Source organism: Cricetulus griseus (genome assembly GCF_003668045.3).
Source record: "Cricetulus griseus strain 17A/GY chromosome 1 unlocalized genomic scaffold, alternate assembly CriGri-PICRH-1.0 chr1_1, whole genome shotgun sequence".
In the NCBI taxonomy this organism is placed as follows: Eukaryota; Metazoa; Chordata; class Mammalia; order Rodentia; family Cricetidae; genus Cricetulus; species Cricetulus griseus.
Window position 1 is genome coordinate 89,937,521 of NW_023276807.1, and position 24,362 is coordinate 89,961,882.

The 24,362-nt window shown below is 38.2% G+C and overlaps 1 protein-coding gene across 2 annotated transcripts; it reads right to left on the minus strand.

Annotated features, from left to right (window-relative positions):
• Vstm2a (V-set and transmembrane domain containing 2A) lies at nucleotides 1–24,362 on the minus strand. 2 transcript variants are annotated; one of them, XM_027388088.2, is made up of 5 exons: nucleotides 24,284–24,362; nucleotides 22,293–22,459; nucleotides 20,758–20,808; nucleotides 18,949–19,285; nucleotides 1–125 (listed from the first exon to the last, which is right to left on the minus strand). In XM_027388088.2, the coding sequence occupies exons 1-5, from the start codon at nucleotides 24,360–24,362 to the stop codon at nucleotides 1–3; spliced, it is 759 nt and encodes a 252-aa protein (XP_027243889.1). The 2 variants fall into 2 exon arrangements, with proteins under 2 accessions (XP_027243889.1, XP_027243890.1); XM_027388089.2 differs by lacking the exon at nucleotides 1–125 and adding an exon at nucleotides 171–247.

The following is a 24,362-nucleotide window of genomic DNA, read 5'->3' on the forward strand; positions in this document are numbered from 1 at the left end:
TTATGCTTCCGGAAGCTGATGCTCCTTGTGTAGGTAACTAGAGTACAGGGGTGCAGAATGGTGCTTGGAGTTTAGGGTCAACTTTGCTGTCCGCTCCGTAGATTTTACAGGCGATTTGCTCTTTGCTTTAAGAAGAGAAAGTGATATTGGAAAAAAGTCAGCACTTTAGATTAAAGCAAAGCACCCTTCACAAAGCCACAAACAAGAAGCAGGACAGAAAGTCCATGGCTTGTAGCTATCCTCGCACCTGCGGAAGAAGTTATAAGATATTCGCTCATCTTGAAGATTTCCAATGCTCCTTATTAGGCTGTTTAAACATACACATATATATATATTTAATTAGCTCGCCAGCTTGGCTCTGGTGCTCATGAATGTCTTGGCATGCACTGCAAACAACAACACATACAAAACATTTCAGTCCCAAGAATCTGGTGGTCTTGTTTTTAAACAATGCCATCCCACGGCTGGGAACTCTGACAGCAAACAAATTCAAGCACTTTTCCCTTAAGAAATGTCATGAGTGTCACTTCATGTGATCATTTTGTTGTTCCCACCCTTCTCCCTGAGAGCACACTCCCTATTTCAATAGTGTGGTAGTGTAAAAGTGCAGGAGAAATCCAAAGCTTATGAGCACTGAGCTGTTCAGTGCTGAGGACCGTGTTGGAGGCCACCTTCTCTTGGTGATTACTTTCAGAGTATGACTGACCTTTCTCAAGCTTTTGTCTCTCAAGTGTGGGGAAGAACTATCAATGAAAGGAACTGAATGAGCTCTGAAACTAGTTGCATGTGGTGGGGAGGGGATTAAATTGTACCACTATAATAAAAAAAAAATCTTCCTTTTTATAACCAGTCAATTTCTAGCCTTAACAACATATCAGCAACTAATAGTAGTAACAAAAAAGTGATGAGGTACAAAAACACTCTTCTTTCTTTATTTAGTTGGAGAATGGTTATATGGAATTGGAATGGAAAAGGGGTGAGAATTTAAATGGTACTATTTCAGCTAAACCAGGCTGACTCCTCAATCGCAATGACAGAAACAGATGCACTCAAAGAGCCGCTGCAGAACAGGCACATGAGGTTTTAGAATGGTCTGCTGAAAGACAAGACCATCATTTCTGCTTATTTGTCGGCTTTCTTTGGTGCTGACTCTGACTTGCTGCTCTGGCGGGTTAGTCTGTGCATGTTACATGTCATCTCTTTCCATCAACCTAAGGATTGGAGAAGCAGTAAGTGCCCAGTGTTCAGCTTGTGTGAAAATGTTGAGACCCTAAAGTTACTCTCAGTCATCCTGTGGTTCCAAGTACAGAGAACACACAAATCAAACATGTATTCTAATCCACTAACTGTTCATAACTGAGCATGTACTCATGTTAGATTTTGACGTAAGATTCTTTGACAGAAAGAAAAAGACAAATTACTACCCAGTTCTCTGAGTAGCTGATTGCATTTGATTTGACACAAATATATATGCTACCAAGAGATGTTTAAAAATGATGAAAGTAGCAAAAATCATGGAAAAAGGGTTCACTCCAGGAGTTATTTTGTGAAGTATCAGTTTCCTTCTAGGGGTGAGTGTTACAAGTTGGATTTTAACTGAGATTGCTCTTTCTTGGTGCTCCTTTCTTAGATCTACCTTTTCCATGACTTTAATGAAGCAACAGCTGCTTCATTTGACTCAGCATTTCCTGCCATACTTCTAGCATGTGCAAGTTAAAGCATAATTTACATGAATATTTTAATGGGAAATCAAGCCAGTCTGACATGGCTGAAATTCTTTGAAAGTGGTTGAAAATTTGAATTGCCTTCAGATGCACAATCCACCATGGGAACACAGAACTGTTTTTCCAGGTTGGAATCCTTCATCCACTCTAGTTGCATGCATTCACTAGCACATTTCTAATTACATAAACTTATTTCTGCTAGGATAACCATAAAGACTTTGTTCTATGTGGTAAATTCTACATTCTGTTTCATCACAACACAGAATTGTTTCACTTCTTCTTTGGTTTTGATTTGTGTCCCGAGTGAGAAGAGATAGACCTTAGACCTTTTTTTTTTTTTTTTTTTTTTTTTTTTTTTTTTTTTTTTTTTTTTTTTACGCCTCTAAGACAGTGAAATTTGAGGCTCTAAAATGCTGTAGTCTGTCTTATGTAATTGTACTAAATTACCAACATCACTGTTTCATTAAGATTCATACTATTTTCAGAAAAAATATTGTCAGCCAGTATATTCTTGTTTATTACATATAAATATCAGAAGCATTGTTTTCCATCAAGAACAAACCAGCAACTCCCCAGGCACTCTCTTTTTCCCATACAGAAACATTGCACTTTTGTGAAACAGTAAGCCAAGACTGCAGTCAGAAGTCTTGAGTTCCAACTTCTGTTGCCATCTTCTTCTGAGATTTCAAGTGATACACTTATTTATTCTATGTTTTCTAGCATGAGCCTAACTATGCATGTGTTACGATTTTTTTCGGCTTTTCATATTAGTAAGCCAGATCTGCCTCAGAATAGATTCACTTGCTTTTCCTTTCTTCTCAGGTCAAACATAACCTATTACTTGCCCCAAAGAATTATGCATTTCAGCAATCATTGCCCTTAGAAGACCTGGTGTTCCTGGTATCTTTTTATCCTCCAGAACATGGGACTCTCTTTCTCCTCTGAACTTTTAAGTATTTTGGTTTTGCTTCTCTTGTGCCTTTACAGAGTTAACATTGTTTGGAATTAATTATCTTTATATATTATCTTACTGACCACACTTACAAACCATTAAAAGACTTGAACTCTTTTAAGCAACTGTTAAGTATACTGTTCATATAAAAACAAAGCCTTTAGAAGTTTTAAACTTTCACTTTTAACATAAAGTACTCTGTAAGAAGAGAGATGCTATATCTAACTTATGGAAGAAAATGTGTAGGTAGTAAGTCTAGGCAGTGATAAAAGAGTTTTCTTCCAGATTCAGAATGCACCTAGTTGTGTCCCTTAGCTTGTAGCTAGGCAATAATGACACCTGCCCCCACCCATCAGTCATTAAAGACGTTCATAGTGCACTCTAGTGTGTCATCCCCTTGTCTGTGAAGCCGGCAGAGATATTTTCTCTAATGTAAGTAGAAAAGAAGTGTTTGAGAAATCTTAAAAGCCCATGTAATGCAGAAGTCTAGCTTCCATTTCTCATCTCCTTTGAGTCCTCCTGGTTTTAGCATTGTTTCCCGGTACAAAGGCAAGCACATAATTTACACAAGTGTGAGAAATGAGTCTGACCAAGGAGCAATGTATGAAAGCCGCAATAACTCCATCATCATCATCATCATCATCATCATCATCATCATCATTGCTACATAATGTAATAGAAATTTCACTTGTTTATTTTTAAATAAAATTAAAAGCAATCCACGCTCAGTAGTGACGACTTATCAGACTCCATCAGTTCAGCTAGAAATGGTGTGTTCCATGGCCTGCTAATATTATCTGTCCCGACAGCTATGCTCTGTCTCAAGTCATCAACAGGAATAACATTCAAAAAGAGGTTCAGCCTCCATTTTCCCATCATATTTTAGAAACAGTTACATTGTCTCCTTCCCCTTGCCCCTTGACACTCTCATCTGCCAGATGGAAAAATTTAGCTCCCTCATAATTTCCATTTAGCATTTATTTGTACTGCAAGTCTAGCTAAGTGTGTGATCTCCAAAGTAGCCGTGATGCATAGGGGAACTACTATGTATCAGTACAACAAACAATTAAGACATAGTCTCATTTCTCAGAACAATTCCAAATGCTTAATGCACAGATTAAGGAAGCAATACTCTGAGACAGATTGCTCTGAGTTATACAGAAAACAGTAAGGCAGAGACATAGGTGTGAAGCCCCAAGCACACTCCAAGCAAAGAGTCCTGCCTGAACCCTGGGGTGGTGGCACTGCTTCAAGATCCTCACCTATGTTAGGTCATCACTTGAAGAATATGTTTGAGAGATAAACTCATTTCACACAATTTTTACATTTCTCTAGCTATAAACTGATAAATACCAGATATGGAAATATCACCAGGTCCTAAGTGAACTTTAGCTAGCTCAATATATATCAGATAGCACATTGTACAATATTTTGAACTTTTCAAATCATGGACTTTTAGAGTTTAAAGTTTCCTCAAAGTCTCTGGAGTATTTAGGTGAGCTGTGGCTTCACCATTATTCTGATATCCCCTTACCTAACAACTTTCTTTTCCAAGGTTTTGATTTAAGACCAAAAAAGGTTAGGCTGAGTGTTGAAGATGTCATCATTAGTAGGCTATGGTGGAAATAATGGCAAAGCTCATGGCTTAGAGGAAATATCATATGGTGTGAGTATCAAATAACCAAGTGGGAAGGGAAAAGAATTATCTTAAAATTGAACACATGAAATTTTTATTTAAATATCCACATTCTTTTGACTTTGAATACCTTTTATGTATTACTTTCTTATGCACATCTGACTTTTACTTGGTTTAGGAACAAGAAGCATCACTACTGAAGGGGTCTGTTGGACACTCCACATGTGATGTCTGAGAGATTCCTCTTTTTTTCCTTCCTGACCACCTATTAGCATCAAAAGGAACAAGAAAAAAGAAGAAAGACATTCTTTCCCTGTGTGGCTCCACTAGTAAGAATGTAGAATATTTATTTTGTAAAATGAATATTGGAGATGCTTATCATAAGATCAGAACTCCCCCAAGATAAATGCGACAATAGCCTGGTACTTTGTTGTCTGGAAAGTCAGTGTCTCTATTTCCTTTAAGCCCCATAGCAGACAGACCTCTTTGAAATACTTTTCTTTATTACAGATGTCAGCTTTAAGAAGTGAAAATGACTGTGGAAGAAAATTTGAGCTAACTTTTGATGAAAATTTTATTCAGGTTAGCTTGTGATAAATCACTACTAAGAGGAAGATCAAATAGTAGTATTATTTTATCCTAGAAATGTTTTTAGAAGAATATCTTTTTATTAGAAATCCTAAGGGTCCAGGGACAATTTCTTTTAGCTTTTATAAAGAAGTTAGCATTATTTTGATTTAATACATAAGTTACTAACTTTGCTGTGCCCTGGCATATTGGCAGTAGCAGCTTTTCTTGCTTTCCTTTGGTCAGCAAATTACAGACCTCTTCTAGTTAGAGGGCTTTGTATTGAGGACCAGGGAGAAAGAGTAGCTGCCCCTCCATTCTTGGTATAAATAACAAGGCATTTAGATATACCACAGACACTATAGAATGTTCCAGACCAAAAATCAGGCACTTCAGTGTTTTTAGGTATCTGCTTTCTAATGAAGACTGAACCTGTAAGAGCAATGTTGCTTCCATTCAACTAAGATCATAGTGCATCTTTTAAAATTTTCATCTATGTATTCTCTCTCTCCCTCTCTCTCTCTCTCTTTGTGTGTGTGTGTGTGTGTGTGTGTGTGTGTGTGTGTGTGTGTGTGTGTATAGGACTGTGTGTATGCACACAGGTGTACATGTGCATGTGGACAGGAGATTGTGTGTGCATATGTACATGGAGGCCAGAGGTTGACACTGGGTTTATTCCTCCATCATTTCGCACCTTGTATATTAAACCCAGAGCTCACCAACTCACCTAATCTAAGGAACCAGCTTGTCCATGTTTATTAGCAGTGTCATGCAGTCAATAATAGTTATCATTTAAAATTATAAAAGAACCAGCTTGTCCTAAGATTTCCCTGTTTCTAATTCCAACCTGTTGGGATTATAAGAGGCTGCCACACCGTGAATGGTACTTATGTGGATATTAATACATGTTTGCATGGAAAGTACTTCTATCCACTGAGCCAATTCCCCAATCCTGAACTCTGCACTTTACACTTGTAGTTTAATTATTGTGCCAACTCCTAGCCTGTTGTCATAGGACATCTTAACTAAGGCCATTTTCATGGTGATGTCTCCAATGAAATAAAACTGATCTTGTCAATCTTGTAACCATGACATGATAGATTATGACAGGACAAGCTAGTATTTTTTGGGCACTTTTTTATCTCTGGCCATGAGTCTGTGAACTTGCCATAGCCCTTTATAGAAAGGGTTTTCCCAGTTTGTTCAGGTATGCTCAGCTGATAGTGCCACTGAGTTCCAGTCCAAGTTACATTAACTTTAGAACTCAGATGCTGCTAGTCAGTGCATCCCATAATTTAATCTGGTAATTCTTTGTACCTGAAAACTCTAAACTTTCTCAATTCTGACTGCTAAAAACAGAGAGGAATATGAGTAGCTTTGACAAAATGGAAGGAAAAAGAGTAAGAATTGGTAGATAACCAGAAGGTTCCAAAGAAGGTAGTTTGAATACTACACTTTAATAACAATTATAAGGCATAAATAAGAATTGCATATAATTAACACTATTTCCTGACGTATGAGTAAATGTGCTTAAAACTATTTACTCATACAATTTATGCTTTCTGTGTGCATGCTTTTATTTTTAGTTAGCAAACTGTTTTATAATGTGAAAGTAGTTATTGATTCAGATCCTTGGAATAATCAAATTCCACACATGTAGTTTTCCTACGCTGTGCATTCAAAGTGGTGAATGCAATAGAGATAATGGCAGGACAGCTGTATTGGAATGCAAAGACAGGAACTATACACATGGTTCACCTACTAAGAACAGCAAGAATATGGACCCTGAGTTAGGAATCCAATACAAGATGCATCACAGCTAGAATGGTTGAATTCTAAGTGGAGCAGTCAGAGAAATGTATTTTAATGATGCCTGCATTGGCGAAGTAGAAGTTGATGTGACTATTTAGGTAATTATTCACTAACTGGTGAAATATAGAATATCTCATTCATTTTCTGTATTCTTATAGATTTCAATCCTGAAGGCCATAAAAGTAAATTCCTTATCATATAAGGAAAACACCTCTTATTACAAAAAAAAAAAAGACAACAGAGGAATTCAGATTGAGGAAGAAAAGAGAAACAGCCTTCAAGACAGAACTTCAAATTTCATGTGTCTTTTTAAATAAATTGAAATGATGTCACCATAATTTGGAAAAAGATAACTTTGCACAACTTAAAATTTAATTTTTTTGCTGTTCAGGAATTTTTGATTTTGAGGTGGCAACTATTGGAGCACCTGATGCCAACAAAACAAAGAAACCATCAGTCTAATGACCATAACAACACACTTCTTCAGCATAATGCAAAGAGGTAAGATTTTGTACATGCATTTTTCAGGTTGTTGCTAAGGATTTACCATTTCATGAATCTAGCTGCTTCAAAATTTTCTGAAATAAGGCGTTTTATAAGGTATTTGTAAAAGAGAGATTTGTATAATCTCAGCTATCAGCACTAGGGATTCTAATGTGAATATTTTGTTAAATTGATCCTTATCAAGACATGTAAATCAAAGGATCAACACATCCTGCTACTACAGAATGTACATTTCGCTTCCTAGACACAACTGGTCATTTCAAGCACCACTTGAAATACTGGTGTGACTTTTATCATTAAGCATGTAATGACAGGTGGTCCAAGTGTTACTTTCTAATTTTCTCTGGCTGTTACTGTATAAGTGGTCTGAACTTGCTTTCTTAAAACATTAACCAATTTATATAAAATGTATGCATTTCCTCAACAATAATCTTTGTAGTTTGCATTGTAGATAAACTAAAACATACATACGTTCAAAACCCAAGCATTCATTTTATCCTAATTATATTAGCTAAACAGTGCTAAGGACTACAATAGCATTAAAAGCTCCAAGACATAATTCACAGCTCTGAATTTTCTCTAATATTTTAGATCAATGTTTTTAATGCTGCAACCCTTTAATACAGCTCCTCATGTTGTGGTGATTCCCCAGCCATGAAATTATTTTTGTTTCTACTTCATAACTGTAATTTTGCTATTGTTATGAATCAGAATGTAAATATCCGTGTTTTCTGATGGTCTTAGGTGATCACTGTGAAAGAGTCCTTTGGGTTCCCAGAGAAGTTATGAGCCACAGGTTGAGAACTGCTGTTTCAGATGGTTTGAAATAGAATTCTCAATTCTGTAAGTTTTTAAAGTATATTTAGTGGTTGTAATTCTATTGATTGCTCTTTTTGTGCAGCATTTGCCCACATCAATTATTTAAAGGCTAGAAATGGGAAAATTACCTTCAGCCCACATGAATTTGTTTGATCAGAAAATTTAAAAGTGAAATATTTTATATGCTACCAATGATGCTTCAACATATTTGTCTGTAAGCAGTCTAAGTGACACAAGGAATGGCTGATGGAGCAGTATACTCACTCTGTCACAGCTTTATATACACCTTTATACAGAGACATTCGAGAATACCTGACTACATTATTTAATCTACACTAAAATGTTATTGACTTTGAAGATAAAATTGCTTCCTTTCATTTAACTTTCTGTCTTTATTTTCCCAATGGTTCCATAGTTGTCTGCCTAATGGAACAAGGAGTTGAGAATTCCGGCATCACAGTTTGCTTTGAGTCAAATACAGAGACTGTGACAGAGTCAGGTTAAATACTAATGTCCCTTGCTTATAAATCTTTCTGTGCATGGATTATTTTGATATTCCCAATAATGACACATCACCAATCATCTTAACATTTCTTTGAACTGTGAGGTTGAACCACATCATTGAGAGGGCATAAGACTGTATTTTTATGGATATTATGTGTGCTTAACTTATGAATTCATCAGGCTCAAGTCTTTTTTTTCTCAGAAATAATGGTTTGATAGTCAAATTATTTGGTGTCCAGAAAGGATGGTGTTACATATGTGTAAAATACTATATGGATATAATATTCTTAATTTTATCCTACATGAAATTTCTCTGTATAACACTTTCATAAGAGTTCTTCAATATAAAAATGTACATCTATGCATGTATTTTAATTTTTTTCATCAACTCCATAGTCACATAACAATATTATTTTCTTCACTTTTTGTACTGTCATGAGATGCCTACTTTGGTTTTTGAACCAGGTACATTTTAAACATTAAACTGTTTTTTTTTCTTATATCAAAGTATCAAGTTATTGTACTCAGAGTATAAATATAAAGACAAATGTTAACATCTTGACATTTTGATATATATTTTTATGTGTCATTTTTATTAGTTTCCTATGGACAACTATCAGATAGATTTAAAGTTTTACCTGTGGTATGTTTCCACTTACGGATTTGTTTCCTATAATTTCTCATGTTATATAAAATGTTAGATATTCCTATATTCTTTAAAATGTAGTTCTGTAACATACATAATATTTAATATATGCTTTAATACATTCATAGTTGACTTCTTCAGTTTTAGTCACTGTGTATTTTAAATCACATGAAAATCTGTCATAAATATGACTGGTCAGAAGTACACTTATGATTTACTATTGATCTAGAAATTTCTTTCCACAAGTACAATTTCAGAGAACATGGATTTAAAGACCCATGTTTGACCTTTCCTATCAAATCAAATTGTCCTTGGGAAGGGATGTTCTTTCTTAGTGAAGAGTGTTGGGGCCTCCAATTCACTGTGACCTTGATAATCTCATTATCATAAGCAATATGTGCCACCATTATGTCTGTCAAATTTTAGAAAAATTACCAGGGATTTTAACTTATTAAACATGCAAATACCTGTGAAATGTCTGAGAATTGCAGTATTGAGTCTAACCACCCAAATGCATGGCATGCTCATTTTTCAGCCCTAAATTATCTCAATAAGTTCCTCTACTTACATTTATGTGACCTATTATTATTTATTACATTTTTCAAAAGTGACTCTTTTACATGTTTTCCTTTTGTGAATTACTGATAATTCTGCATTGTATTCTGACTTTTTCTTCCATGGGTATTGTATTTAGATAGATTTAATTGAATTTGTACAATAGTCTAGTTTTTAATCCACATCACTTGATCCCCTGCTGTGTGGGTCACATAATCACAGCACATCTCACTATTGACTTCCTTCCTTCCCTAAGAGTTATATAAAACTATTAACTTGAACATTGATGCAAGTTTTCATTAAATTATTAACTATTTAAGTTACTTATAGTAAAAATGTCATTTTCATCTGTAAACTATTCCAAAGCCTTAGATCTTTGATTTGACTTTCCTATGTTTGGTTTTATTTTCATTCTGAAATAGATTCTAAATTGTGGTAAAAATGTTTCCTTTTTGTTTCTTTTAATTTCTCCTCTACTTTTGTTTCTAATTTATATTGTTTTACACAATTTTAGAATTTTCCAATATTTGTTTTCTCAATTCATATTTGTCTTCCTTTGATTTCTTCTTAGAGGGTGGCTGTTTGATAGTCTTTCAGGAAAGATGAAGAGGGTGGGGAGCTCCAGTCTCACCCACAGTCCAGGTTTATTTGTTAGATGTTTACAATTCACAATTTCACTGAAGGCTGAAAATGACCTGGGATATGAGCATTTCCATATCAATTTTTACACACAAGGCATTTCTAAAGTTCAGAGAGATTCTGTGGACAGCTCATTCACAGAAAGAAGCTGGTAGACCGTGAGTCTAGCAATAAGTCTCTATCCACCAGGGAAGATGAACTAGACTTTCTTCATCTTTCATTATTGGCTTTAACATTTTTCTTTACTCCTAAGGCCTTTGAAAATATTGTCATTTCTTTATATTTTTAGCTGTACTTCTAATCACATAAATTCCTTAAGAGGCTGTTTTGAAAGCTTGAATTTAATTCAGACAAGAAAAGGTCTATATATTTACAGCTTTGAATTCCTTGCTGCTTATTCAAGTTCATTTCTTAAAGTTCTTCCCTCTTTAACTTACCACATCTCCATGTCCCTAAAGGAAAATATCTGCTTCATACAACAGGTAGACACAGATATTTACAGTCTTTTTCCTAATCTACAGTTTCTCTTTCTCTGTCTCAGTTACCCACAGTCAACTACTCCCAAGAATTGATATGTGTCTTATATACATGGAGAGATTGCTCAGTGGTTAAGAGCACTGATTACCCTTCCGGGGTTTGATTTCCAATATCCACATAGCACTCACAACCATCTGAAATTCTAGTCTCATGGAATCCAATGTTCTTTTCTGCCCTCTGTGGACACAGACATACACACAGAAAAAAAATAAAACAAAACTATATACATAAAATAAAAATAAAAGAAAAATACTAAAAGTGTTTGTCTTGACTTTCTAGAAAAAGAGACGACATTGCCAAGGCTTTTTAAGTAGTTGCTCTAACTTTGTGGTTATTTTTGGTAATCTCTTCCTATGCCCTGTTGACAAATTAAATCGTGTTATCAGTAGGTACATGAAGGAAGAGAACATCGTCTATATGTCTGAGTTTATCTGAAGTTTCATGAGTCCTGGAATGTGACCCTGAAGATTAGGATGGACAAGTATACACACACGTTATTACCAGCAAATAAATACAATGAAATCATGCCTTCACTGTAATTGGTTGCCAATCATTAGGAGTTATTAAGTGCCAAGCCTTTAATGTGTAATTCTCAGAAGACTGAGGATTGTGCTGTGGTTCCATTTTAGAGAATGAAGAAACAGAATCATAGAGCTATACATGTTTGACCATGGCCTTATCTTCTTTACTGTTGTACACTACTCCTCTGCTGGAGTTCAGCCCCTTGGCCTTCTCATCCGAGACATACACTAGCTGCAGCTTATTCTACTCTTAATGGCAGCAGTATTTCTTGGAGGAGCAATGCTGCCTTTCATTCTCTTTCAGGATGTGTGCTCTTCTGACCCATATGATGAGTTATTTCTAGCACCTTTCTAACCTTTTGGTCATCTAACCAGGAAGATGCTCATATTATAACAGTAGCTTCTTGAAGTTCCAAGGCCTAGCAGACACATCATTTGAGACACAGCCTAGAGTCCTGACATATTCTGTTTCACATCTTCTCAGTTCTAGATGGCCTAATAAATGACAAGTGAACCTTCACCTTGATCTGAAAAGCCTATCCAAGCAGAAGATAATGAGTTTCAGTTAGGAAAATTTGTTATGATTTCTGGAGAAGTTAACTAGTATAGACTCCTGATCAACACAATTCCTATTCTAATAGCTCTCGAGGATTCTTTGACCTGAGGTATTCAAATCATTGCCTCTTATCTATTTTTCTCTTTATTCATCAACCATTTATTTTCATGGCAGTCATTTAGTTGATGGAGTAACAGTGATCAAATTAATCTACCCTAAATATCAAGATAACATTTGCATTGTGCAATGGTTCTGTACCTGAGGGTGGAACAGCAATTACTCATACATTACACCAATCTTCATAAAAGGCCCCCAAATTTTCATTCCACTTTCCCAATTCCTCTGAAATTCAGATTTAAGGACATTTGAACCTGGCTACTCTTGGAGAGCTGCCATGGTTTTCATCAGCAGAGAAGCTCTGTCGAGCACTGGGCTTCTGGCAGCTATTAGCAGCAGGTGACTCTCAGCTCTAAGGATAATCTCATGGTGGAAACACAAAAATCATGTTTCAGACTTCAGAGAACCGACATTCCCACTGAGTGACTAGAGGTTCCATGTGTAGCAATGAAGCTAACAGCTTCCTTAACCACTGCTGGCTTTCTTCCCATTCCCAGCTGTTCAACCCAGGAGCAAAGAAAAGAGCTTTTGCAAGTCCTTGTTGACACTAGAAAAATATAGTAGCTGAAGTGAAGGCTCTATGAATATTTGGAGGTTCCACCCCCATCACCGGTAGAATTATAATTCCTTGCTTGTTTCAAAGGCTTCTGAAAACTAGTGATCCTCATTTACAAACATAAAGCTATTCCTTTCTGGTCTCATCCTCAGAGGATCTAAGTGAGTAGGTGCTGGATGGGGTGTTAGCATGGGAAAGCATCACAAGTGCTCCTGTGGGCTCTTGCGTAGGGAGAGTGCAGGATTCACTTCAAGAATCACCATGAATAGTCTACATCATTTGGGGGATTTGGGACATAAATATTCATTTCTTCTAGGCATGTAGAGTCTGCTTAAATTCTTGCTGTGTCTACTATCTGTTGCCAAGTTACAATTAGTGTGGCATCTGTCCTATTTGGCCTGAACATGAGATTTACAGAGCTGAAAGAGGCATGTTTTTCAATATAAGGTACAGCATTGGCTTCACAGCAAATATGAACAACCTGATAGAGGAACCTGGCTGGGGAAACAATGGATTTTATTTCCAGGTCAGGAGAGAGTAGTATAAATGGATAACATGTTTAGGAATTCACAATCAAGGAAAGACCCACACAGTGAAAAAAATTTGCAGGGTTATAGAGGCAAAAGAGTACCTGGAAACAGTAAATACTAAGCATGAAGGACCAGGATTCTGACTGAAGAAACAGGAAATTTGACTATAAAAGTTAATGGTTGGAACTTCAGAAATATTTTTTATAGAAATGATGGCTTTAGGAATAAAACATGGACTGTTGCGATACATTTCTTATGTTGGAATTGAAACACAGAGGATAAAGAAATCAAGAGGGCATATTCAAAATGAAAGCAATGTTTGTAGAATAGAAAAAAATGCAACTTTTCAAGGATACATCTTGGGAAGAAAAATTCTGGTTCTACTGCTAGTGAATCTAAGCAATAGTAGAGAGGTTACCTTAACAGTCCTTCCCTGGTAATCAGACTGATGACTACCTTAATTACCATCATAGAACCTTCATCCAGTAACTGATGGAAGCAGATGCAGAGATCCACAGCTAAGCACTAGGCTAAACTCCTGGAGTCCAGTTGTAGAGAGGGAGGCATGACAATATGAGCAAAGAGGTTAAGACCATGATGGGGAAACCTACAGAAATGACCTACTTGAGCAAGTGGGAGTTCACTGACTCCAGACTGACAGCTGGGGAACCTTCACAAAATCGAACGAGGTTCTCTGTATCTGGGTGACAGTTGGGGGCCTTAGGCAGGTTATGGGGCCACTAGTAGTGAAGCCAGTACTTCCCTATTGCATAAACTGGCTTTTTGGAGCCTATTTCCTATGGAGGGATACCTCTCTCTGTCTCGATACAGGGTGAAGGGCCTTGTGACAGACTTTGATGTTTCCCCATGGGAGGTCTCATACTCAGTGAGGAATGGATGCCAGGTGGGTGGAGTGGGAGGACAAGAGGAAGAGGGAACTGGGATTGGTATATAAAATAAGATTGTTTTAAAAATAAAAATAAATAAAATAACATTGTATTAATGAAGTAAAATATAAAATAAAAAATTACTGGGATAAAATGACTAATTGAACTGGCAACTGAAAGAGGGAGCAATAAGACATTTCCAAAATTTTCACAGGAGCTATCATTATGAAACAGGAGGAAGAACATTTCTTTTTTAGTGAATAAGCTCAGATAATAACAGAGAGCTCTGAACTTCTGAGTTCCTGTGACCTAGATGGGTATCTACTTCTGTGAAGGAAACACCCCCATGTCCAGTCTAGAAGAAAATACCCAATCTGTATGATGCCTGGGCTGAGCTGGACAGTGCTTGTCAGGAGACAGAATGGGGCTGAGGTTAGATGCTGGCTGGGGATGATTGGTGTTTAAGATGGCTTCCTCATAGTGATTGGCCTCCAAGAGATGGGGATAGAGGCTATGAGTCCTCGTAAGTCCTGGAATTGGAATAGCATAACTTCCTCAAACTTTATTAGTCATACAGTTCCAGGCCAACTGAAACTGCAGCTGAAGAAACACAGACTCTACTTCTCAGCAGTGCAGAATCAACAAATGTGCCCTAGCTTATATTTGCCATAAGGCTTTGAAGACATACATTCAGAGATGTTTAGGAGACAACTATGAACACTAGTCTGGGTCTCCTGAAAGTAATCAGAAGGAGAAATGTGAATGGAAACATTTTCGAAGGAAAATTAAAAGTCAAAACTACAGGATAAAGACAAGTTATGAATGAGAATAGCCTTATAAAAGGAACTGATGCAAAGGGGAAAATAAAGCAAAGAGGCAAGGAACAGGGAATCAGTCTCTGCATTCAAGAGAGGTCAGAATGTCAGAAATGGTTGGAAACCAGTGCTGCCTAGATGTTGGAAAGGATGAGTTACAAAGTAATGTTGAGTAGATATCAGTAACTTCTCAGAACACATCAGCAGTAGCATTAACAAAGAAGCAATACTCCATGGGACTCAGGTCAGAGAGGAAGATGGAGCATAACACTGCCCTTCTTGGAGGAACTGGTATTAGCTGGGCAAACACTCACAGAGATCTGGCTCTGCCCAGTGAGAACAGACAGGCAGGGCATCGCTTCCTGTTGGTTTTATTTGACTGTTTGTCAGGGGGCTTGAAATGATCAGTGAAAGAGAAGGAAACAGTAGAAATGAGGCAATCTGACTTAGTCACTGTAGAAGTTTAGCTTCTGAATGGGGAAGAGTGAAGAATGGAGGAGACAGGGAGCAAAAGCAAAGCAAAGTTAGTTCATTTGATTATTCAGGGATATGGTGGAGGGATGAAGAAACTAGAGTAAGTTTTCAACTTTCGGGAACATGGAGCTAAATCATTCTACCCCAACAGAGGCTCTGGATTTCCCATCCTGGTCCCCCCATTCTCCTTTCAGAGAGGTGTTTCTTCACTTCCCTGATGTGAAGATGTAAAGCCTACCTCCCCCTGCTATTGAGCTCTTCTCCCAGAGAGCCTTTGTTGATTCAGATGCAAAGGAAGAAGGCTTCCTCCTCCTAGAACATTTGTAAAACATTTCTTTAACTTCTAAGTCCATGCTTTGATTGTGTCTGTATTATATTTGATAGCATTTATTTTTCTTCCCAAGCTTTGTGTACAATAAAAATAGGACAGAACAGAACAAAAATCTAATGGGTTTGATATGAACTATTCTGCCCTGGGTACACAGAACTGGAGAGGTCTCTAAAGAACTTAAGATTAAAATTTTGTAAGAAAGTTTTGTTTATTGGTTTGCATTATATTTTATTTATTATTTCAGTTCTAATTGCTGATTATAAAATGAAAATAAAATGTAAATAACATTAAAATTATGGACTTGTAATTATTCATCATTTATAACATATAAAGAGAAAGAAAATACAAGCAAGAAAGGACAGCATCTAGTCACTAGCGTTGAGGAACGTTTTGAGAAAATAAACCAGGACTAGCCACACTAAATTATTATCAAACCTGCATCTGGTTGCATATGGAATATCACGGGTTATTTTTCCCCTCTTCCTTTTCATTTAATTTTACTTTAGAGCTAATTTATTTTTAAGACAATTTGAAAATTTTATATAGTTATTTTCAGTTAATATGCTTCTTTCATAAAGATATAGAAATTAATTGACAGGAAAATTGTTTGAATTTAGTGTTGAGTTTGTGAATCTAGTCAATTAAGCCAAAGAGTGTAATAAAGATTAAGGGCTAAATAAATTAGTTTGTTATAGCACAGGTTAATATTGTAGCACAAGTTAACAGTGCCATATATGTTAGGCCTCCTTGTATCAACTGATAAAATATGAAAGGCTAGCATAGCCCTTTGCTGATCAGAGCAAGATTTTAATTTTTATTACTTCACCATAAAAACTATCCTTTTTAATGGAAAACTGAACAAACCCTGTAGAGTGAGGAAGTGTGCTTTCATTTTTGTGCTCATGTGTTTGTTGTGACTTTAAGAGATGAAAGGTAAATATGTGAATAAAAATTGAGGAAATGAAATAAGTTCTATTATCAACTGGGATATGGGTATCACACGTATGTGATATACAATTATATGTATCATCCCAATTACTGTATTATATGGAATGATCTTAAAAGCATAAAACTTACACAACATACTAGAGTGGTTGGGAAACATTAATTGCTGAAGGAGACGTTAGAGAATGTTAATAAAAGTACATGAAAGATTTTCCAATATTGTCTGGGAGTAAAAAGAACATTGACATTTTGAAATATTTTATGTTTGTCTTTACTACAACGAGGAAGAGGGCAGTGCCCAGAGCTTTTAGTGGATGGAGGTTTCCAGGGACAACATCCTTCTCTTCTTTAACTTTTTCTGAAAAAAACAATTTTGTGCCTAAGAAGAAGGCTGATAGGAAGGTGCAAAGTGAGCAGTAATTTTACTTGAAAATTTAGTCTCCATCACAGCTCTAGGAGACATAGCAAAATAAAGTAGATATGTTTAAAGTATATTATTTTATATCATAAGGTGGATAAGGTATTTAAGAAACAGAACACTTCATTCTCTTTAGTCATTCACAGGGACTAACTGCTCCATTTGACTATCTCATAGATGGATTTTTGGTGACTAGCTTGGAATAATCTATGTACACTATTAAGTACTCAGGGTTCAGAGTTCTCACTAATTATGTTATAAATTGAATGCAGAGAACACTCTGTAATTCTACGGGTAGTTTTAGTCTCTTGGTATTACAATGTAAAAGAAGATGAAAGGGTCCCAAACTTAAGAGGCATTAAGTTTTAACAATAGTTAAAACTTGTAACTGATATATTGTCATTTGTGTACTCCCAAATACAACAACAACAAAACATTATTAGCTCTACTGGCTTTGTTTTTGAATTTGAAAAGCAAAGGAGATAACATGCAATAAAACAACGCCACAAAAACTGGACTTCAGAAAGGCTGAGTCATCACTTAGCAGACCAATATGTTTATCACGACTAAAACAGGAAGTCTCATCAGCATTTAAAACAATGGAAATGCACAAGACCCTAGCTAGGCATCCTGCAGAATTTACATCACAGCTATTCAAACAAAAAGCATAAATAGGAAATGCATGTTGGCATATATTATTTTATTAGTTTTTATTGATTGGATGATTTTTTCTATGATACTGAAGATAGAATCCAGGGTTTCATACAAACTAATCAAGTGCTATACTACTGTACTATAATCCCAGACATAGCACATCAATTTTTTAAAACATATTGTTAACAAGCAAGGATTTAGAGGTGTGCATTGGCTATTGCCAATGACTTTCCAGTAGGCCTGGATCTGTGTTGCTCAATCTCCTATAATTACCACCAGACACCCTGCACTTTTACAGACCCTCACCCCTCTGCCTCACTTCAGAAATCCGAAGCTTTTGCTGGATAGTATTATCTTCAACTGCCCTGTCTGAAAAATTTCACGTAAAAAAAAAAGAACAATAAATCACTGCATCAAGTGATTCGACGTATATCAAATATGTGCTTGCACAGATGTTCCTCTAATTCCATGTTAGGCAAAGCATTTGAGAAAATAGGTCTTGTGCACAACTGTTCAATCCAGGCAGCCTAGATCCTACCCACATCAAGATTAGAAGTTCAGAGAGTTTCCATTGGTGGAATGATTGTGAAAATTAACACCAGTCACAATTACTTTAACTTGCACAGCTGACTCGAGATATGTGTGACTAAGCTTCCAAACTGGCATCCATGGCACATCTGTAGGAGCTGCCTTCTCTCTGCACCACTTACTCCCTCTCTCTCCCCCTCACTTCCTGCCATTATCACCATCAATTTCATCACAGGCAGCTGAAGTTTCTCCTTCAAAATCAAAAGCCCTTGGAGAATAGCTCTGTGTAAAGCCATAGGTCACTAAATATATGGGTGATTATGATGAGTCTTTTTCATTTCCATTTTGATTAAGTGGAAGCCTCTTAATTTGGGTCATTATTGATACATAAATCTGTAGAGCAAATGAACATGCATTTATAATGTAACCAACATTACATGATTTATTGTTCTTATAATGTGTAAATACAGAAAGAAGGGGGCGAATAAAAGAGTCCAGCTCTCAGATCCCTGGATATGAAACAGTGCCAGGGGCTAATGGAGCAAACTCATCCTGAACGTCCAGTCTCCTGCTCTCAATAGCTCACATCTCCTCGTTTCAATTGAACTCCATCTCCTATTTGAAAAGCCGTCTAACATTAATCTGTCTATGCTATTCAACTGACCGTTTGGTGGGAGGTTTGTGAATGGTAAAATGAAAGGCTCAAAATGGGTTTCCATACCTGATTGCGGACTTTGTTTGGGGATTTTGGCTACCGCTTGAGGGCTGGAGGTGGAGTGCGTTCGTTGGTTGGCAGAGCTGTGGATGCTGCTGGGAACCACTGAGGACACATTCTTTCGAGGCTTCATGTCTTGTAGCCACATGGGTGAGGCTTCAAATGCCTGCATCCTCCGAGCATGGCTGTTGGCATTGACTTTCAGGTAGGCCTGGGCCTTGTGCTCCTGTAGCTCCCCATAGTTGGCATCAGTCACCCTGCACTCATATAAGCCTTCATCCTTTTTCCTCACTTTGGAAATCTGAAGCTTGTGGGAGATGTCATTGCCTTGGACTTTCACTGTCTGAAAAATTGCAGGTGAAAAACAAAGTTTCTCGTCAAAGGATGTCATCTTTAATATCTTAAATTTGCTAATGTTGGGATTAAAGGCCATATTCATCCTGTTCTACAAACAGTCTCGTCCACATACTTGAGGGGAAACAAACTCAATTTAAGCAGTGTCAGAGTGGCCACGCTGTCCTCACTTTCCAGATCCTGTTACTTTTTCAACACGGGATTGGCCTCTGCCTGGTTAACTCGGCTGAATGAAACATTGAATAAGGAGTTCATTTCTGGATAGACTTTCCTTGTGTATGGCTACAAGACCACTCCCTTAAATCCAGGGCCAAAGGGGGAATAAAAAACAAAACTATTGGTCATAACAATTTAAAAGGAGGTGCCCTTTACCAAAGATATTGTTAATAGACTTGGATAGTAATATTTTCTTCTCAGTTGCCTTTTAACAGAGGGTAGCAGGGCTCAGGCTACAGAGAAATAGTATCTGAAATCAAGGCTCATTGTATATGTCCATGTCATCATACAAACATGATGCTATTAATTGAACACTGATTTGATTTTCAAAACTTAGATCAACCTTATTTATTCTAGTAATTTTATCCCACATCAACAATAACCTCACATGTCTAATGTACATTATACTATGTAGCCCATACAACAGATGAAATATATATATATATATATATATATATATATATCATTGTAGCAGTTAAATTTGGTATATATCATATGTTAATCCATGATTGACAGACTGAAAGATCACATAAATCTGTCAAGTTTAAAGATTTAATTGATTTTATACATACAGAAATGAAGGATGATGAAGCAGCCATGGCCATTGTAATTATCACAAATTAGCCTCATCTTTATATTGTCAGTAGATCAGTCTGGCCTAAAAACAAGTGTAGACTTACATCTACTTTGGTTTCATATTTTTGTGATTTATTTGAATACTAGGTTTATAAATACTTGATATGAACTATGAATGATATCCAAATTGAGTCATATTCTTTCATATATTTCAAAATCTTATCAGATGGTTTCATTTCTGTTTTCCTGAGATTTCTATTTTCTATTAAGAGTTGTACTCCCATTACTTTGAATTATTAAAATTATTAATATTGAAGTATTACAGACCTTCATTGGTAAACTTAGGTGACTGTGAAAAAAGATTAAGAAAAACAGCACAATAATCACATTAGCTAGAAAACTAGTACTCTAGCCAGTCTGTAATTATTTACATCATTAAAAAATTCAATTTTATTTATGGACTCTAGATTTGGCTTAATTTTTAAGTATTTAATGAGGTTAAAAAAAAGACAACTGTCTCTCATCCTGAATTTACAAAGTTACCTTTTCAGGCCCAATGACTTAAAAAGTCTTAAATCTAAAATCTGTTTTCTACCAATGTTCACCTTGGGCTTTCTTGGCCCTTTACTAAAGCATGCGCCCCCTGTCTCTCGTCCCTGTGATACTCACACTTATCTTGGTCCCATCGTTGTCCGGGTCTCTGTCGGGTAAGAGCTCCACCTGTAGGAGAAGAGTGCAAATGCTCAGCCTCTCCGGAATCCTACAGTCCCAGGCCCGCCACCGCAGCAGCTCAATGTCTCGGAGAGATCCCAGCCTTCTGGTCTTGAAACGCTTCAGCAAAGGCAATTTAAGAGACAAAAGGACGACCGAGGTCCCTACAGCACTCAGTTCTGAGGCTAGGCTGGACCGCCTCCCTCGCTCCTCCCTGGAGCATCTCTGAAGTCCCCTTCTCCCCTGGTCGGATTCCAAGCAGTCCCTGGGGTCTCCATGTCTTCCCTGAGCATGATTGCAATCCCGGCTTTCCTCGAGAATGCCAAAGGTCCCTCTTGTCCCCTCTGTCCAAGCGACAACCTGGAGATTCCCTGTGGTCCCCAAGCATTCCTGTGGCCGCCACGGTCCCCGCTGTTTCCGAGCGTCCCTGAGGTCCCTGCAGTCTCCAGTATCCTAGCTACACCCTGGAGAGTTCCTGTGGTCCCTGAACCCCTGCAGGCCGTGCTCCCCCTGGCTGGCCCCTGGCTAGAGCAGCCGCGAGTCTAGGTTTTCTCCTCTCAGCTCAGTCTGCCCTGCTTGCGGGCTAGGAGAAGGATAGGGGCAGACGCAAACCCAGGCGAGAACAGGAGTGTGGCTGGAAGTTTTCCGGACAAATTTCTGCATCTTTGCCCTCGCTGCTGACCAGCCCCTAGGTTCTCTTCAACAGATTTTCTCGTCCTCTAGGTCTCATGTCCGAGTCCTCTTTTGCTTCGTGGGTCTCCCTTTCCCGCTCTTAAGGCGCTACTCTTTCAGCTTCTTTATGTTTTCATTCATTCTCTTGTTTTCTCTAGTTTCCTCATCTCCTGTTCTACACTCGTCTCCGGTCCAGGGCCTCTCCCTGCTTTTCTGCCGCCTACCCCTATCTATCCCTCTCCCCATATTTCTCCCCCCTCTCTCCCTCCCTGTTTCCCTCCTCCCGCCCCTCCTCTCCTTCTCTGCCCTCCTCCTCTGTGTGTGTGGGGGGTGGAAGGGAGGGAGAGGGAAGGGAGGAGAGAGGCAGAGGGAGTGAGGAGAGAGGGGGAGAGGGGAAAAGGGAGGGAGGGAGAGAGGGAAGTGAAGAGAGAGAGAGAGAGAGAGAGAGAGAGAGAGAGAGAGAGGGAAAGAGAACTAACCTAGAGGAGGAATGACTGTCCTCATCCTTGATATTGGGGAAACAGAAGGAAGGCTGGGGAGGAGGGGGCCCTGGTCTGTAAAAAGAGATGCATAGCCAGTTTGGACAGCTCCACAAGACTGGGTATTAATTCCAGCCTAAATCGCGAATGTCTCTGCTAGTGTGACTTCCTAGGTGCTCTTAACTTACTGTAACCAGGACAAATTCGGCCATTCTCACTCTCATAGAACAGCGTAGGTTCCCGTGGACACATGGGCAGTACCCTGGGCCCTGGCGCTGATTAGACATGCAAGAACGAAGAAAGTGACATGCAAGGGCTCTGTGAGCTATAAGCCATGGCTACCTGAGAGCTGGCTGCCTCGGTCCCATGCTCCAGGTCCTCTGGTCCCCGAAGGAACCACCACTGGATCTCCAGGTACACTGAAGCAGAGCCACTTTGGAAAGCACAGGACATTTCCACATTTTGTCCCTCGGTTGCAGTCACGTTCCGTGGAAACTCGGTAAATTTTGCTGCAAGACAGAAATGCATCATTTTGGTGTGTCTATATACACCAGCTTTGCCAATGTATCTTTCCTGGAGAACTCAATGCAAGTTTTTTTGTTTGTTTGGCCTTGAAAGGAGAAAATAAAAACAGCAATAGCAACTCCTATGGCATCTCTGCAGGGCTCCCTATCCCCATTGCTTTGCCTCTGCGTGCCTTGTTCTTAATATCATGCCTACATCACTTTGTTGTTCATCAAGTCCAGATAATGGAAAGGTTAATGAGCTTACCAATAGCTCTCTCTGCTAGCCCAGCTGCCCAGAGTTACATCCAAGCATCTTTTGCCAGATTGCAGCATTGCCTAAAACTTACTGAGAGATCCACGAAGGTGCAATTTAGACGGTCTGTCCAGTTGCTATACAAGAATGCTTCTGGATTCTTAAGTTTCTAAACCATCTATGACTAACCAGGATGTTTCATGCTAGAAATGGACTGTAAGTATATGTCAAAAACATTCTAATCTGTCAAAATAGTGGTCAGCAATTTTGTTCTGGAGCCCAAGCAGTGAATCAAGTTGGACACTACCTAAGAAGCATATGTTTCATCTCTGTAAGTCAACCTTCACATTTGTTCCCTTCAAGCCATTATAAACTGACATATGTCAGGGGATATAAAAATCATACATCCATGCTTAGTTCAGATCAAAGATTATTTGAAAGACACTACAGAGACTCCATCTAGCCCTTTTGCTAACCTTGACACTGCCAGCTTGTAAGATTAAAAGATCCATGTGAAAGTCATAAAAATAAAATGCCCCCTCCTCCTTAGAGGCATTCCTTTAATATGGGATGATGTTTTTTTTTTTTTTTTTTTTTGCTAACTAGATGCTTGTTCTTAGCCTGTTTAAGGGGCACTTTGCAAAGAGCTGATGGCTCTCTAGAAGGAGCCTTTCTATTTGTGGCTGATAGAAGGGCACAACCATAAGGCACACATATGAAAGGAGGGTCGTTGAAAGGATGGCAAGAATGGTTACAGCTACTTTCTCCTCATTTCTGAAAGAGGGTGGTTCTGGCTGTCTCTTTTCACTATTTTATGAAATGCCAAAGGGCACTGATTATGTTTCAAGGAAAAGGACACTATCAGAAGGCAGCCTATTTGAATAGGGTTTTCTGCTCACATCGGCCAGCGGAGTGGGGGGCATTTCTGCTTGCAGAAGTGATGCAGTCTTCAGAAGGTAAAAACTGAGGTCTGCTCATGGTGCTGAAGCAACCACTGCAGCCTGCAAAGTCCTGAACAACCGGGCCCAGCAGGCAGCTGCTGCTTATGATGCAATTAGTACCTCCTTGTGGGTTCTCTGGTAAACACACAAGGGGAAGAAGTCACAGGGACCAGAGAAGGGGACTAAAGCTTCCTTCCTACAGCGAATACTGGCAGAGAGAGCCCTTTCCCACCAGCAGCTCTATATTGGTAATAACAGTATGTGCATGAGTGGTTGCCCTGTTCATGCACATGGAACACACATACACACACACACACACACACACACACACACACACACACACACACACACACACACCTGTGTATCTGTGAATGTGATCATGCCACTGCTAGTCTGGCGTCTACAAGATTTTCTTTGAAACCTGGCTAGCTTGCGATTTAATAAACTTTGAAGGAAAAAAAAAAAGCCAAGCCAAACACTACCGAAACCCACTGTTGGCTTCGTTTGAGCCACTCTCAAGCTAGACAGCTCCATTCTTCTAGTTGGTACACACACACACACACACACACACACACACACACACACACCCACACCCACACAGCATCACATATACACTACATGCAACGGACTTACCTTGAGAAGAAAGCCCTTGTTGTACATATAACACGGAAAAGAACACAAATCCAACAGACGCCAAAAAGAAACCCATCAT